Source organism: Coturnix japonica, unplaced genomic scaffold (assembly GCF_054131305.1).
Source record: "Coturnix japonica strain WE unplaced genomic scaffold, WE-NBRP24 Scf046, whole genome shotgun sequence".
NCBI classification, from domain to species: Eukaryota; Metazoa; Chordata; class Aves; order Galliformes; family Phasianidae; genus Coturnix; species Coturnix japonica.
The window spans coordinates 3,136,049-3,151,558 of record NW_028188949.1 but is presented as its reverse complement, the minus strand read 5'-3'; the positions used below and the strand labels follow the sequence as shown (position 1 = coordinate 3,151,558).

Here is a 15,510-nt window from a genome sequence, read left to right as displayed (position 1 = left end):
TTCGGACAAAGGTCTCTCTCAGCGTCCGAACAGCAGCAGTCTGATGTAGCGATCTCTCAGCTCCCTGAACTCACGCAGCGCTATGGAGTGGGCGTCCGGGTCCTCCTCCAGGTGCTGGAAGAGGTTGAGTGGCTTGGCGGATCGGAAGGACTGCGGCAGGACAATCGTGCTGTGCACCGACTTGCTGCCAAGGAAGAAGTGGTTCAGGCATTTCTCATCCAGGCAGAAGCGCAGGTACCGCAGGAGATTCTCCATCCGATTCAGGAAATACTTCCTGCGCCACTTCTTCAAAGGGATGATGACCAAACTGTGGAGGACAAGAGTCTTGATGACATAGGTGGAAAAGCCCATGCCCACTAAGATGCTGGCAAGCAACGTCAGGCAGTGCAGGTGGGAGCTGTCCTGTCCGGTACTCCTGGCCGTGTGCTGGAAGAACTTCTTTTCTGCCACAGCACAGCTCTGTGGCCATGTTGTGCTGGGCGTAAAGCCGGCGTCTGTGTTCTGGCTGGTCAGGTAGATGTCCGAGTATTCTTGCTGCACCCCGAACAGCAGCTCGACGAGGACTTTTTCCCCGCTGTAGGCTTCTGTCAGCTGGAGCTTGCAGGAGCGTCTGGAAGGCAGCACCTTCAGGCTGTAGGCGTGCGCGTGGTGGGTGGTCTTCCAGATTGCTGCCACCTGTACGGTGAACCAGGTGACAGTTCTCTCCACATCCAGGTAGGAGTCAGTGCAGAGAGTCTGTAGCAGGCTGGGGTCCTGATTTTGGCTCAGCTCTTCCTCATGGTGGTGGAGGAAGCACAGCACATTCCCCAGCTGCTTCTCCCTTTGGCACATGCACTGAAGCTCCACGCGGACGCGGGAGTTCCTTGCCAGCCCGTGCCCTTCATCTCCCAGCTCCAGGAGGAAGGTGTGCCCGGGGGGAGGCTCTATGGGCACGAGCAGGCAGTACACATTGTCCCACTCCTGGGGACTCCAGCCTTCAAAGGCACTGCCCACCCCAATGGCGCGCTGCAGCACCGGGAAGAAGCTGTTGGACCAGATGAATCTGAAGGTCTGCACGAGCTCGTTCATCAGCTCCTCCACTATAGGGCACCTGGTGGCCCTTCCTTCCACCTTTTCCAGGGCACGCCTTGTGAGAAATTTTGTCAGTGCTGAATCTTTGAAGTCTTCTTCCTCGTCATCCTCCTCTTCTTCCTGTTCCTCCTTTTCCACCAATTCCACCTGCTCCTGCTGTTCTACCTGCTCCTGCTGTCCGCCCTGTTCCACCTGCTCCTCCTGCACCTGCTGTTCCTCCTGTTCCACCTGTTCCTCCTGCACCCGTTCCTGTTCCTCCTGCACCTGCTGTTCCTCCTGTTCCACCTGTTCCTCTTCCTCCTGCACCTGCTGTTCCACCTGTTCCTCCTGATGTTCCTCCTGTTCCTCCTTTTCCACCTCTTCCTCTTCCTCTTCCTTCACTCCCGATGCCTCCTCCTTGCCACTGGAGCTGTCATTTTCACTGCTGCTTTCATCACGCTTTTTCATTTTTAGGGACTGCACCATGTTCCAAAAGAGCAACAGAATCAGTCCCATACTGAAACAGATCTTCCAGTGCTGCAGCAGAGCAAAGAGCAGAGATGACATGTCCACCCAGCTCTGCTGCTCATTCCTCTGCTCAATCTCGTGCTGCGGAGGTATCATGTGCTTTTGCAGATCAACCTCGCGCCGCTGCACGTTCTCGAGCATGAGCACATCAGTATTGACACTGACACTTAGCGCCCGCACCAACAATGCGAGAACAAACACCAAAGCCATGATCTGCAAGAGATGGGAGAGAGGGGCTCAGTGGGGCTGGGAGGGAGCGGGGCCAGGAGCCGCATGGCCCTGTGCTCAGGTAGGAGCAGTGGGTACGAGGGAGCTGGGTGGCAGCAGGGACCGAGGCCAGCGCTGGCAGGGACAGTTCCAAGCACCTCCCGTGGTGCTCCCACAGGGGCCGGTGTTTGCACCACATCCCTCGTCCAGCCCGACCTTCCCCTGCTGCTGCACTCACCATTGGCCCAGGTCAAAAATGCAGCAGCGCTGCCTGCCTGTGGCCCTAAACCCATCCCCTGCATTGTGATGCAATGCATTCCTGCTGATGTCACAAATGGGCTGCCCGACTCCACCCTTCTCAGCTGCCCAGGGTGGGCACATGGCCACTGAGCCACGGCACTGCCTCAATTTGGAGGCATATCTCTGGACAGAGCTCCTGGGGACGCTCTTTACTAAGCAGGTGGGAGCTGCCCGGGCCTTTCTTTAAAATAAAATGGGGTGGTATTTCCCATGGATGCTGTGCTCCTCATGTGCCACCCCACAGGTTATGTTCCAAACACACTGTCCCTGGAAAATCATTTGGACAGAAATGGAAAATCAAAACTACTGCTCCTGAGGAAACATAAGAATTTGCAGCATATGCAGAAACTCATTTTAGTGCTGAAATGCCACAGAGGGAACAAAGCTGAAGATCAGTGCCGGTCATGTCAAAGTCTCAGCACCTGACATCACACAGCCCTTTGCTGATTGCTCCCTCAGCCACCGGTGGTCTGAACGTCCTCTGAGCAAAAGGCCAGATGGCTCGATCCAAGCAGCTCAAAGGGGCTCTAACAATGATGATTAGGATGCCCACATGTGCAGCAGCCTCTTCAGCTGCATGGGCTCTGGCTCCTTTGGGTGAGCTTATGCTGTAGAGAAAACAGCAGGAGCAACTGCTGTCTACCCCATGTGTTGCCTTGTGTAAGGTAACCTAAAGAACTACGTCCATCATTGAGAATGTGCATCTGACGGCCCCATGACCAAGTTACACGCTGATCACACCAATATGGTGAGCTGTAAAATGGCGTTTAATGAACCGTGTGAGACCCTTATATAGGGCTCCAATTTCAGCCTCATACATATACATTACCGAGCACGGGGAGGCCTATCGCGTTACATCCCGTGAGTTTGTGCCGCCTAATACATCATTTCCCCCTCTCCATGCTCGATAAAGTATGCCCCGTTACATCCCGAACGCTAATCCTTAATCCTAATATAAAAATGTTAGTCTCTATAATTTAAACTTAATAAGTTATCTAAAAAGTGAGGTAGACAAGCTACAGAGGTAGGTAGTGCAATATCTAATAACATCAGTAGTTTTCTAATGATTATATCCAAGGCATCTTGGGTTTATACAGTTCCTTCTTCTTCTCAAAGTTTATCATATACCCGTTGGTACTCCATTTTTTCATTAAACATTCTTTCTATCATACGCTGTAAACAACCCTGGACACACTGAAACAAACAAGGTAAGCAAATCATTAAAGCTAAAAAGAATAAAATACCTATGATTAATACTTTGAGAAACTGCTTAAGCCATGGGCCCAGATTACCAAACAGTCCCTCCAACCAGCTTCCGAATGCATCATCTATTGCGATCTTCTTCGTGTGTTCTTGCATCCATTCCAACTTCCTATGTATCGAATCGCTGTGGTCGCTCAGATTGAAACAACACATCCCTTCAAAGTCCTTGCACCCGTGCCCTTGAGCAAGCAGCAGAAAGTCAATTGCAGCTCTATTTTGAAGAACAGCGTGTCTGATGTTGTTAACGTCCATCAGGAGTTCCGACAGGACTGCTGTGGTGACATTAGCTTGCTTCACGGACCAGCATGCCAATCTCTCAATTTCTCTTAGGGCCTGGGCTGAAGCTACTCCCGGAGCCAAGACGGATGCAAAGATTCTAGCTGTGGGACCCCACAGCTGAACCTCATCACTACAATCCTGGTCCAATGTTTTTATTGACCTTTTCTGGCGTCGAGCTCGATCGATCTTTTTCATAACACTTATCATTGCAGTGTGATTGGGAGCCAACAATGTCAGCTTTCCCAAATAACACGGCCCCCCAACTGGATTCTTTGGTATCCCTTGCCAAGCTCTATCCCCACATATCAAAAATATGTCCTTAGGAAGGGCCTTGGCTGTACCATTGCAGTTTATTCCTTCCCCAGCTAAAGGTTCCTTTCGAGAACAACAACCAGAACATGCCAGATCGTCAGGGCCCCAGTAGCATGAGAGATTATAGGTGGACCCGTTAGGATGACGTACCACATACTTCTGATTGTAAGAGAGCCACCTCCCACCCTGCTTTATGCATTGGTCTGCAAATCCATTCTTGGAGCCATCCCCGGAGCAGGGACGGGAGAATCCCTCCACCCTTTCAGCTGAGAAACCACAATATGCCCCTGACAAGCTATATGTGTCAAATTGAATGGGGTTAAGTAAAGTAAAGGGTTCCGACCCAGTTGTTCCCGAGAATGGTGCCCCATTCCCGAGTAGGCCTTCCCATACCCTGCGATTGGACAGTTGACCCGGTGTCCTAAAACCCGAAAAATACAAACATCTAACCGGGAGTTCCCACTTTTGAGAGTTCTTATTCCATGTTACGTTACCAACCGATTGGGATCCAAGAAGCTGCAACTCTGGTGGATCCCAGGGCAAGGAGGTGTTCAGGGATCTAATAAAACATGCAGACATTCTGGCCCAGTCAGTGAATTTAGACTCAAATGCTTTCATAAAGAAAACTTTGTCCACTGCATCTCTCTTGCAGTTGTTCTTATGCACATATCCGTTGAACTCCTTTGGGTCCCACCTGGGTACACCTATAAGGCATGTTCTAAACGGTGATGTGGCTGACTGCAGGCTAAGGCAGAAATCTTTCTGCCCAGTTCGATTAGACCATGTAACCCAAATATTTTCTGGTTGTGATGTTAAGTGAGTACCCTCTCCCCCGGTAATGAATGCAATTACACAAAGACACACAGCAAGTGATACAACAGATGTCCTTCTCGTTGGTACTAGCAGCAGTTCTTTATCTGTTCTTTTTCCTTTTTCTGAAGAGTCACTTCGCGGTTGCGGCTGGCGGGTTCCCATCAACCATGCCTGAAAAGAAAGTACTCAGCTTTCTATTAGTTTTTTGTTTCTCCTAGATCACCCCTATGGGTGATCGTCGTATCAGGCTTTATCTTTCTTGACGGGACCCATAAAATTCTCCCCGATTCTCTGTCTTTTACAGCAGCATAACCTCTGCCCCAAACTAAAACAGACCACCCTGATTCCCAGGTACCATCATCCCTTTTTATCTTTACCGGTGGCCCCTCATCAATGATTGTTGGTCTCCAGTGTCTCTGTATTGGGGTGTGCTTACTCTCTCCTCGCTCAAAATGGTTGACTGCATAAAGTGCTCGTGCCAATACTTCAGCCTGCTGAGCTAGTGGGATCCTGCCTTTGTGACCATCCCCCTCCCCAAGGACACGTATCTTGTCCTTCAAGAGACGGTTGGCCCTCTCCACAATTGCTTGTCCCTGGGAATTCCCAGGGATGCCTGTAGAGTGAGATATTCCCCACCGTTCAAGCCAATCTTGTGTAGACCGCGAGATGAAACACGAGCCATTATCAGTCTTGATGTGTTGTGGCAAACCGAGGGCCGCAATGGCAGTGGCCCAGTGTTGCTGAGCTGCAGGAGAGTTAGCACGCGCATGCTGGGTGGCTATGATGATTGTCGATGATGTGTCAATTGTGACCGCCAACCATTGCTTTGGTGCCATGCGTTGTTCGAAAGTGAAGTCAGTCTGCCAAATATCTAGAGGAGAGAGCCCCCGAGGGTTAACTCCCGCCCCCAACACAGGTGCTGAATTACAATGCGGACACGTTTGAACCACGTCTCGGGCTGCAGATAAAGGAATGGAGCATGTTCGTGACAAAGCTCGTGCTCCAATGTGCAGAGTGGAGTGTAAGTCACGTGCTTTCTGAAGGGTGAACACCTGTCCACCAGCAACCCGGTCAGCCATCGCATTCCCAGTTGTAAAGAACCCCGGTACCTCCGAATGACTGCGGACATGAAGAATAGCCACAGGTGCAGATCGGAAGGCCAGAGCCTCCTCCAACAGAAAAGCAATCTCAGTGCTAGGCACACCCTCATTGCCCATGCGAAGCAACAACTTTGCCACAAAGGCTGAATCGGTGACCACATTACATGGAATTTCTGGCCACAAGCGTAAGGCTATTGCTACAGCCCTGGCTTCAAGCACCTGAACACTGACCATTTTATCTGTTATCAGCTTGTGCTCCCATTTTTTAGATGAATTCTGCCAAACCACTGCTCCCTGGCCTGTGGCAGAAGAAGCGTCTGTAAATACAGTTGGTCCCTTCATCGGTTTGTCAAATACCCTGAGTTTTAATGAAATCTGAAGGGGTTTTGCAAGATCATAGATTGGCAGTGAGTCTGAGTAGAAGATTTTACCACCGAAACCTTGCAAAGCAAGTAGAATGGCATCAGGTAAAGGGTTAACATTTCTAAAGGCACTTGGTATGTATATAACATCTGGCTCTTTTCCCAATGCCCTCACAGCAGCGAGCCTGATTTTTTGAAGCAAAGAGGATAGCTGCTCAAGCCAGGAGGTGAATGCTCTCGCTGGCTGTACAGAGAACAGCCACCAGAGCGGACGTGGCCGGGAACCCAGAGTATGTCCGAGAATCCCCACCGCCCCATCTTGGCACTTGGTAACTGCCCCCTCCAGGGGTTGATCAGGGCTCCATCGAGCAAGAGCATTGGAGGAGCAAGCCTGCAAGATTTCCTGCCAGGCCGAGTCCATCTCTTGTGTCCATGCTCTCTCCTCTCTGGGGTCCGATCCTTTCAGCTGGTCATAAAATGGTTTCATAATACGCGGAGGTATGCCAAGGGCATTGCGCACCCACTGGATAGCCCCCACCAGCTTCTGGACATCCCACAAAGTCCTAATGTGGGGTTTAATATCCAAGCCTTGGGGTGCTACCATTGTGGGTCCAAAACGGTAACCCAAAAATTCAATCCCTGGCCCCTTTTGAATCTTTTCTTGGGAAATAGTAAAACCCGCCATGGTGAGAGCTTCAACCACCCGCCTTTCCAAGTTGTGTAATTGAACCTCACTAGGAGCCACAAGCAACAGGTCATCCATATAGTGAGCAACTCGACAAGCAGGTAGCATTGCTCGGACTGGCTCAATTAGCTTGCCCACAACAAGTTGGCAAATTGTGGGGGAGCATGCCATACCCTGAGGGAGTACCTTCCAATGGTACCTCTCAGCAGGCCCTTGGTTATTAACGGTGGGTACAGTAAAGGCAAAGGCCTCTCGATCCTGGACTGCCAAAGGAATGGAAAAGAAACAATCTTTAAGATCGATAACCACCAAAGGCCAACCCTCAGGTACAGCTGATAGTAGAGGGCTGCCCTGCTGCACCGGACCAAAGAGGATGAGCTGAGCGTTAACCATGCGGAGGTCATGTAACAGCCGAAATGAGCCTGATGATTTTCGAATGACAAAAACAGGAGTGTTCCAAGAACTAAGAGAGGGTTCCAAATGACCTAAAAGGAGTTCTCGTGAAACCAACTCCTTGAGCGCTGTTAATTTTTTATAAGGAAGAGGCCACTGATCTACCCAAACAGGACGAGCATCCTGCTTCCAGCGCAAAGGAATGGCGTGTTTTATTGCCAATTGGTAGACAGTGGCCCTTACCATAAATTTGTCATGCGAACCCCTAAGGCGTCAAGGAAGTCTCGGCCCAAAATTGTGCCTGGAACAGACCCAATCATAGGTTCGATCAGTACAGGTTTGTCTATGGAGTCATCCCTATTGACAAGGGCGATTTCCACCTGTTCCGCTGACTCGCCAGCTGACACTGTACCTCCAACCCCAGAGATGGAATTCGTCAAGGCAAGAACTGGCCAAGCTGGTGGCCAGTCCCTTTCTGCTATTACCGTAACATCCGCTCCGGAATCAAGCAGGGCGGTGATAAGGATGGAGCGAGGAATCTTTTTGTAAGGCAATTGTCCCATATATGTCAAGATTATCTTGACTATGGGGCGCTTGCTGAGGTCCATAGTTAGCGCCACTGTGGGCGAGAGGTCTGGCCTCTCCCCCTGAACGAATTCGATGGGATGGTAGGCCCAACTGCTTGATTGTGGGAGGGACCCAGGGCCTGAGGTGCCCTCCCAAAATCGTTTCCCTGCGGCATGATAACATATTTCCGGCACTGTCGGGCCTCATGACCCAGCTTGCCACAGGCCTGGCACTTTTCTCTACTCCTATGCCCCTCTTCTTTAGCTGTACACTGCGTCTTGTAATGGCCAGTCTGGCCACACTTAAAGCAAGGGCCATTTTTTCGATCATTTTGTATGGCCATAACAGAAAGCCATGCGCTTGCTAGCCCTTCACTGGACAACGACGTTGTTTGTTGTTTGTCCAGTACATACTTAATAATTTCACCAGGAGTCTCAAGATCTTCAGGAGCCGCTCGAATGATATCCTTAATCTCTTTATGAGCCTTTTGCTTCAGGCAATCCTTTATAACAGAAGTCAGCGCTTCCTTAGGCAGTTCCGATCCTTCTACTGCCTGTATCAATCGATTGGCAAACTCAGAGAATGACTCTGAGGGACCCTGCATAATCTCTGACCACGGGGCTACAGGCTCTGCTTTTCTTATAAAGCGTATAAAAGCAGAGGTAGCCGCCCCCGTGGTGGCAAGCAGCTCTCCTGGGCGGAGGTCCCTAAGCTGCCTCTCTGCAGATCCAGCCAAATCCGCAGATGAACCTGAAAGCCTCATTAAATCAGTTTTTGGATCTCCCTCCTTCCCATTTGCTGGATGCTGTGGATCGCACGCAGCCTGTGCTAAAACAGCTTTGAGTTGTATTATCCACTCCTCCTTCCACACAGTAAACTGTACTGGTTCGAGGGCTACTCTCATAAGGCTTTCAATATCATATGGGAGTAGGGGACCTGGGGCTACGAGAGCCTCAAAGGCACTCATTGTCATCGGGGATCTCAATCCCTTTTTGTCAATCGCCTCTATAAACCGAGCAACTGCTTTTGCTTCCAAAGGTACCCAAACCGGTCCCTCCTGTTTGACTACAATTGGGAACACCACCCAGTCCCGCTCCTTGAGCCCCACCTCTCGCATTGTATCGCAAATGTCAGTCCAATCAGTGGGCTTACGCGATATCTCTCGCTCCTCCCACTTCTCCCCCCTCCTCCGGGGAACCACGACCGACTGGGTGGGGACAGGCAATTCCTTCCGTTCCTCCCCTTTCTCCTCCCCCTTCGCGGGAGACGAAACCGACGGGGTGAAGGCAGACAGTACCTTTTGTTCCTCCCCTTTCTCCTCCCCCTCCTCGGGAGGCGAAACCAAAGGGGTAGGGGCAGGCAGTACCTTTCGTTCCTCCCCTTTCGGGGAATGAGGTCCCTCCTCCGGGGGCGGGTCTAGGGGTGGCTTAACGCCTCCACGGCGCGCCTCCCCCCATGACTCTCCCTCCCTCGGACAGGACCCACCCCCCTCAGGTGAACGAAAGCTCTGCAAACAGGGGTATAGGCGGGGATAATATGGCGGCGCCTCCCCAGATGAGGCAACTTCCGCCATCCCTTCCGGAGTTGTTTCGGGCGCCGCCATGGCCATTGTGAAAACGGCCGGCGTGGTCGGCGCCATCTTGGGTACGGAGTCGCCGCAAGGGAGCGGTTCCTCCGCACCCTCCGGGACCCCAGACGTCCCGGAACCCACCCCAAAAACCCCATTCGCGACTGCCTGGATCTTTTTCTCCTCCTTAGCCGCTTTAAGCGCACCCAGGACCAAAACCCAGGTTTTTAACTCCTCCGCCTTATAATCGTTTGTTGCTCTTAGGAGCAGGGCAGCGGTGAAAGATTCCCACCGCTCCGAATCGAGCAAATTACAAGGGGACGGTGAAAGCTCCGCTTCCTGCAAAAAAGTAATAACGGCAACAATCTCCTTCTTAGAAGGAGCATTCCTACCACAGTGGGTTTTACAAACCCGTAATAGTACCTTTGTGACGGAATCCATGTTTTTTCTGGTGCTCGACACCGTACGTCCTCGCACCCTTTGTATATATACCCGGGCCCAAAGTCCCACGGTCTTCCACGGTCTCACCGCAGGATAATCAGTAGCTGCAGTCAATATATCGCCCCTCCGGCGCTTCCACGGGATCTAACCGTAGGATTCGCGTCCGTCTCGCGGTTAGCCGTCGCACACTCACTCTCAGGACGGCCTCACACGGGGCACCAATTGTTGCCTTGTGTAAGGTAACCTAAAGAACTACGTCCATCATTGAGAATGTGCATCTGACGGCCCCATGACCAAGTTACACGCTGATCACACCAATATGGTGAGCTGTAAAATGGCGTTTAATGAACCGTGTGAGACCCTTATATAGGGCTCCAATTTCAGCCTCATACATATACATTACCGAGCACGGGGAGGCCTATCGCGTTACATCCCGTGAGTTCGTGCCGCCTAATACATCACCCATGTTGCAAAATCACATGTGCATGAGGCAGGAATATTTCTCAAAGGCCAACAGAGAAAGGCTTGGCTGGGAGCCTGTGGGTGTTGAACCAAGGCAGCCCTGCAGGCACAGAGTGGTCTGGTAGGTAAGGAGACAGCCCTGTAGGACAGGAGCGTGATGGCAGCTGTCAGACCAGCTGTGCTTCACCTGCATACCTTGCTGCCTGCAGCACAAGGCTCCCAGCCATGGCTGTATTGACTTCTGGGAGGTAAGGCCAGAGTCACCTCCTGAAGCCAGGGGAGATCCCAGATCAACAGGGTTGGAAGTCATTTGAACCTCACGAGATCCCCTAGACCAAATCCCCTGCTACAGCAGGTTCCCTAGTGTAGGTTTCTCCACAGAAGATAATCGCTCTTCTTCTCTGTTTCCGGTAACAAGGATATCAATAAATATTATTAACCAACAGAAGCTGTGTAACCCAGTGAAACAGGACCTATTCTTTCCTGAATCTGAATTCAGCATTCAGATTTCTGTACTTCACCAGTCTCTGGGTGTCTGTTGTTTCCTGCATTTGGCGGAGCCTTGCAGCCGGAGCTCCAGGCTGGTGCCTTCCAGTGCCAAGCAGTGCAACTACAATGGGGGGCAAGTGGGAAGCCAGTCATCATGGTAACACTGGAGCACTTCTGACATCCTCCTCTCCAGATCCTCCTCTCAGGCATGTTAAACTTGACTCTGTGCTTATCTCAGGTCACTGTGCTTAGCGAAGGCCTTTACCAAAACAGTGTTGGAAATGTCAGTGAAGCAGCTCCTCAAACTGTTTGTATCCTGTTCCCCTTCTGCAATCTGGTCAGCCTCCACATGTGAGGCTTTGCTGCTGCTGCTCAGAGAATCACCAATGTGGGTTCCTCTGTAGGCAAACCAGTCAAAGCCCCTTGCATTATGCATCTATCCAGTGCACCCTCAATAATTTTGCACATGACAATAAACTTCCAATCTCTACTTTTTGCATTTCAGGTAAACAACTAAACTGAATACTCATTAACAACCAAGAAATAAATCCGGACAAGCACTTAAACTGCACACTCACAGGTGAGCACTCACCACAGTGTGAATGCAGACTGTGTGCACAACTGAGACAAATGTAGTTTGCAGCCCTGGAAGGAGGATGCTCTCCACTGGTTCCCATCATTTATTGCTCAATTTCCCTCAAGTGAGACAACGGAGAGAAAATCAGCTCTGTATGCAGAAACCAGGAGCTGTCTATTAATGTGCTTGATTTTCACTAACCTGAAAATCATGCTTATCTTGTTCAAGTTTTTATGCAGGTCTTACTTCATATTTTTGAAAGAAATCTTTCTATGAAGTCACAAAAAACCTGTGATTTTTTGTCAGAAGTACTTTTCTAAACAAAACAGTGATGACGTATTTCCAGTTCTTCTCCAGTCAGTTCACACATGGCCTAGTGCATCCCCTCCAGTGGTGCACTCCCCATGTGAGACAGAAATGCGATGAGAAATGTCATTAAGTGTCATTGTGTTGTTATAAACTGTGAGGTCTGGAGGCTGCCACGTGGAAGCACCTCTGATTGGGAGTGAGACACTGAAGGAAGCTCTCATTTTGAAGGGCTTTTATCCAGTTACAGTGGGCTCATAGTTTCTCTGATGATGAAAATATAATTGAGGAAGGTGCTCCTGTCAGCAAGACTGATGCTAAAGTGCTCCCAAGCTTGGAAAGTGTTTTATTGTTTTTCTGTTGTTATTGTAGCTTTAAAAGACAAGAACGGGAGAGATGGCCAGCAATTCTTTTTGTTGAGTTTGAACTTGTTCTTGGTTGTGGCTGAGGCTCCTTCTTAACAGTTCGGGTTTAGTTCTAACAATGAAACTTTTAAATAATAGACATTTTTCAAACCATTCACAGTGCAGGCTGAGTTCAACTCCCTGGGAAGCCGTCTGTGCAAAATCATGTGTGAAGGAATACTAAAAGTAAGTTTGCTTTTCCAGGCAGAATGTACTGCATAAAGCAGTCTTTAAAGCAGCCCATGCCTATGAGATCACACAAGTCATCTCAGCCTCATGCAGAAAGCACACAGTGAGGGCACGGGGCAGTCTGACCTCTACGCCTTTGGAAATTGAAAGGATTCACTGAATTTCTCCTCCAGAGAAAAGAGAGCTGTTGTTCCTTTTAAAGACCTATTTTATTTCTGAACCACAACACATCAGACCACGACCCAGCATCTGCCTTAAGATATCAAAAATAGTTTTCTTTTCAATGCTGTGTGAAATTTCAGGTTTTCCTTTTCTCATTCTAAGTGTGTAAATGCAGCACTGGCTGCTGACTGCCCGTGCTATGCTAACTTGTTTCAGAGATAATAGAGGTTTCTTCCATGAACACTGAATCTTATTTGCTGACTATTTCCAGTGGAGCACTCAGGAATATTTCTTTTAGTTTTCTTAAAAAGATAATCAAGAATATACAGATGTGCTCACAGTCTAAGTTGAGTTTGTCTCTATACTGACATCTTAATGCCCTTTTTTCCTGAAATCATGTTTCTTTTGACACCTGTCTGAGAACTGATCAGGGATGAGGGGAAGTCAGAGTTGCACCATGGTGATGCCACAGTTTTCCCTCACATTAACGCTGCACGGGAGAGTTGGTGGAGACAACTGCGGGGTGCTGAGCTGGGAGGAGGAGGAGGGGGAAACGGCACCTGCTGAGCCTTCTGTGCGCCGGCTGTGCTGTGCTGGGGCTGCATGGACTGCAGGCACTGGCTGCTGCCTGCCTGCACGGGCTGCTGGGGGAGCATGGAGCTGAGCCCAGGCAGTGCCCCATCAGAGCAGCCAGCCCATCCCTGTGGGATCGGATGAACCTTTACTGCTTTGCAGTCTCTATGGGCTGAAAACAATCCTGATATAAATAATTTATATGAGAATGTTGTGGAGACAGATTTTCAGTTGTTTTCATTCATTCTCAAAACATGAAATGGTAAATGAGATAGATTTGCTCATCTACACAACACTGCTCTCCTTCACTCTCAAGCCCAGACCAGAGAGGCAGGATGACCTTCTAAGAATCACTGTGGCCCCCCAGGACCAGCAGAGGGAATCCCTCCCAGTGCTGCCTTCTTTTATCACAACCAGAGCAATGTAATCACCAAGGTCTGCTCCTCAATCTGCATGTGGTGCTCATCTCAGTCAAAGAATGTCTGTGGAAGGTTGGCTTTGATTTTTTGTGTGGGTTGCATCAATGACAGGTTGGACTCCAGACTCAGTGGGATCATTTTTCATTGCGCTCCTTCCTCTGCAAATCTTCCAAAAATGTTGGTTTCTGCTGAGCTAGAGGAAGGAAGGAGTTCAGGCCTCCTTTACTTTGAACTAATTCTGAATTATTCTTCCATGAAAGTGGGTGATGAAATAAAACCTTCAGTATATGCAAAAACAAAACAAACAAAGCAACAAATGCTTCACTGTCTTTGCATCCTCTAGTTGTATATAGCTGCATCTTGAGAAAGATGAAAGGAACCCAGTGCCTGAATACCACAGTAAACACAGCAAACATTCCCTTCAGTTTGAAAATAAATTCCAAACTCATGGGAGTGGAGCATTTTTCTCAGCACGTTCCTAATTTATCGAGAGCACTAAAATCAATAAAACTACTTCTCTTCAACTTGGAAGCAGACCCAGAGCTCATGAGCATTTGTCTAATTTTAAATAAAAAAGCAAGATCACTTTTCACGTGCTTAGTTTACCCAGAAAATACTGTGTTAGCTCGATTCAATACATCTTTAGGACACTGAAGCAGTCTTCAATGTGTCTGTTTTCTAGTGGAGAAAAATGGAAATTCTTTGATCAAGAAAAAAGACCAAAGTTGCAAAAACTGACCAATAAAACCATTCCAACGTAAATCACATCATTGGATGCACTGGTAACATACATGTAAAAATCTGGGAAAGCACCATGTGAGGATCACTTTTAGGTAACATTTGTGTAATTCATAGGATGAGTTTTGCATGTATCAGCTTTCTATAAGTATTCAGTTAATTCAGGTATTCATGAGGCTTCCTACTGAAGCACGGAATTTTAAGTTAATATTGCAGGGTATTTTGAGACAGGATATTCAGAACTGAAAATCTCAAATATTTGTATCTGGGAATGGGTCCTGAAAGTCCTATATAGATTGAAACAAAAACAAATTGAAGACTGGTACATGTTTCTTTCATAAAGACACATAGTGAAATCATAGAAATAGGACTCCTCTATTCCAGACAAGACTGATTCTGTAATGGCAGAAGTTATTCAAGCCAGAGAAATATCAAGAAGAAGAATGCTAGCAGCATTTAACCAGCAGTATATAACCAGAAATCCGAGAGCAAGGAATATGGAAGTAAAGATGTGCAATATAAAGGTCTCCATCAGACTAACTCATTTAAAAATCTCACATTATTATACTTGATCTACATTCATAGAAATAGAAGGTGTCTTAGGACACATTGTTCCTGTAAGTTTTTTGAGTATCATCTTTGCATCATTCTGAGAAGTCTGTTCCCAGGCCTGCCTGCTTATTTGCTTTGCTCGTTCTTCACTCTGGAATAGATGTAACCCTAATTGAAGTCTTGGGTCACCCTCTCCTAAACCTGAAGCAAATGAAGAATAGAAATATTTATTTTCTTTCAAGGTGTTGGTTCTTATACAGCATTTTGAACTCAGCGTCACAAAGAAACACAAGTATTTCATCAGGCAGTTGTTTTTTAGAACTGCCCTTGGCCTACACTGTCTGCGGTCAAGTGAGCTTCACATTCATCATTCACAGCACACAGTCATTGGTTTTCCTGGTACTTTGCAAGTGCATGGGGAGACACTGTTCCTGATCTGAGTTCGCAGCCTAATGAAAGACAAAATAACAGAGACACTTGTGGCATTCAGAGTACAGGATTGAATTATGGGAGAATAACACACATCACATTCAAAAGTGTTTTCCTGGCAATGTCTGTTCAGAGGAGAATGTGAAAATTTGCTTTCACTGAGTCTGAGAAGAAGAGGAAATACCATAATATATTTTCTGCAGATGAAAATGATTTTACAGTGGTTTGCAGATTTTGTGTAATTAATCTGGAAATGGGTTTAGAGTTACAGTATGTCCAGTCTGGCAAATTATGGGGCTCAGCCCTCACATGAGCCAGAATTCTTGCCTCCCCAGTGCTATAG

General features: G+C 48.4%; 3 protein-coding genes across 3 annotated transcripts; all 3 read right to left on the bottom strand.

The window, feature by feature from the left end:
• Positions 1-1,681, bottom strand: LOC146752395 (inositol 1,4,5-trisphosphate receptor-interacting protein-like 1). The gene has a single exon (XM_085531993.1). It carries the CDS (start codon positions 1,672-1,674, stop codon positions 19-21), a length of 1,656 nt encoding a protein of 551 aa, XP_085388119.1. The 5' UTR covers positions 1,675-1,681; the 3' UTR covers positions 1-18.
• Positions 1,682-2,879: 1,198 nt separating this feature from the next.
• Positions 2,880-5,521, bottom strand: LOC146752394 (uncharacterized). The gene is made up of 3 exons (XM_085531954.1): positions 5,462-5,521; positions 5,130-5,345; positions 2,880-4,923 (listed from the first exon to the last, which is right to left on the bottom strand). The coding sequence occupies exons 1-3, from the start codon at positions 5,519-5,521 to the stop codon at positions 3,196-3,198; spliced, it is 2,004 nt and encodes a 667-aa protein (XP_085388080.1). The 3' UTR covers positions 2,880-3,195.
• A 1,440-nt stretch (positions 5,522-6,961) lies between these two features.
• Positions 6,962-10,291, bottom strand: LOC116652923 (uncharacterized). The gene has a single exon (XM_032442581.2). It carries the CDS (start codon positions 9,865-9,867, stop codon positions 7,903-7,905), a length of 1,965 nt encoding a protein of 654 aa, XP_032298472.2. The 5' UTR covers positions 9,868-10,291; the 3' UTR covers positions 6,962-7,902.
• Positions 10,292-15,510: the final 5,219 nt, after the last annotated feature.

What these genes read in the sequence shown, in the direction of transcription:
- LOC146752395 (XM_085531993.1), bottom strand. Translation starts at nt 1,674, where the DNA reads ATGATACCTCCGCAGCACGAGATTGAGCAGAGGAATGAGCAGCAGAGC.
- LOC146752394 (XM_085531954.1), bottom strand. Translation starts at nt 5,521, where the DNA reads ATGCGCGTGCTAACTCTCCTGCAGCTCAGCAACACTGGGCCACTGCCA. An exon ending in CACTGCCATTGCGGCCCTCG is followed by an intron (nt 5,346 to 5,461) that starts GTTTGCCACAAC and finishes GGGAATTCCCAG; the next exon opens with GGACAAGCAATTGTGGAGAG. An exon ending in TCATTGATGAGGGGCCACCG is followed by an intron (nt 4,924 to 5,129) that starts GTAAAGATAAAA and finishes CTTTCTTTTCAG; the next exon opens with GCATGGTTGATGGGAACCCG.
- LOC116652923 (XM_032442581.2), bottom strand. Translation starts at nt 9,867, where the DNA reads ATGGATTCCGTCACAAAGGTACTATTACGGGTTTGTAAAACCCACTGT.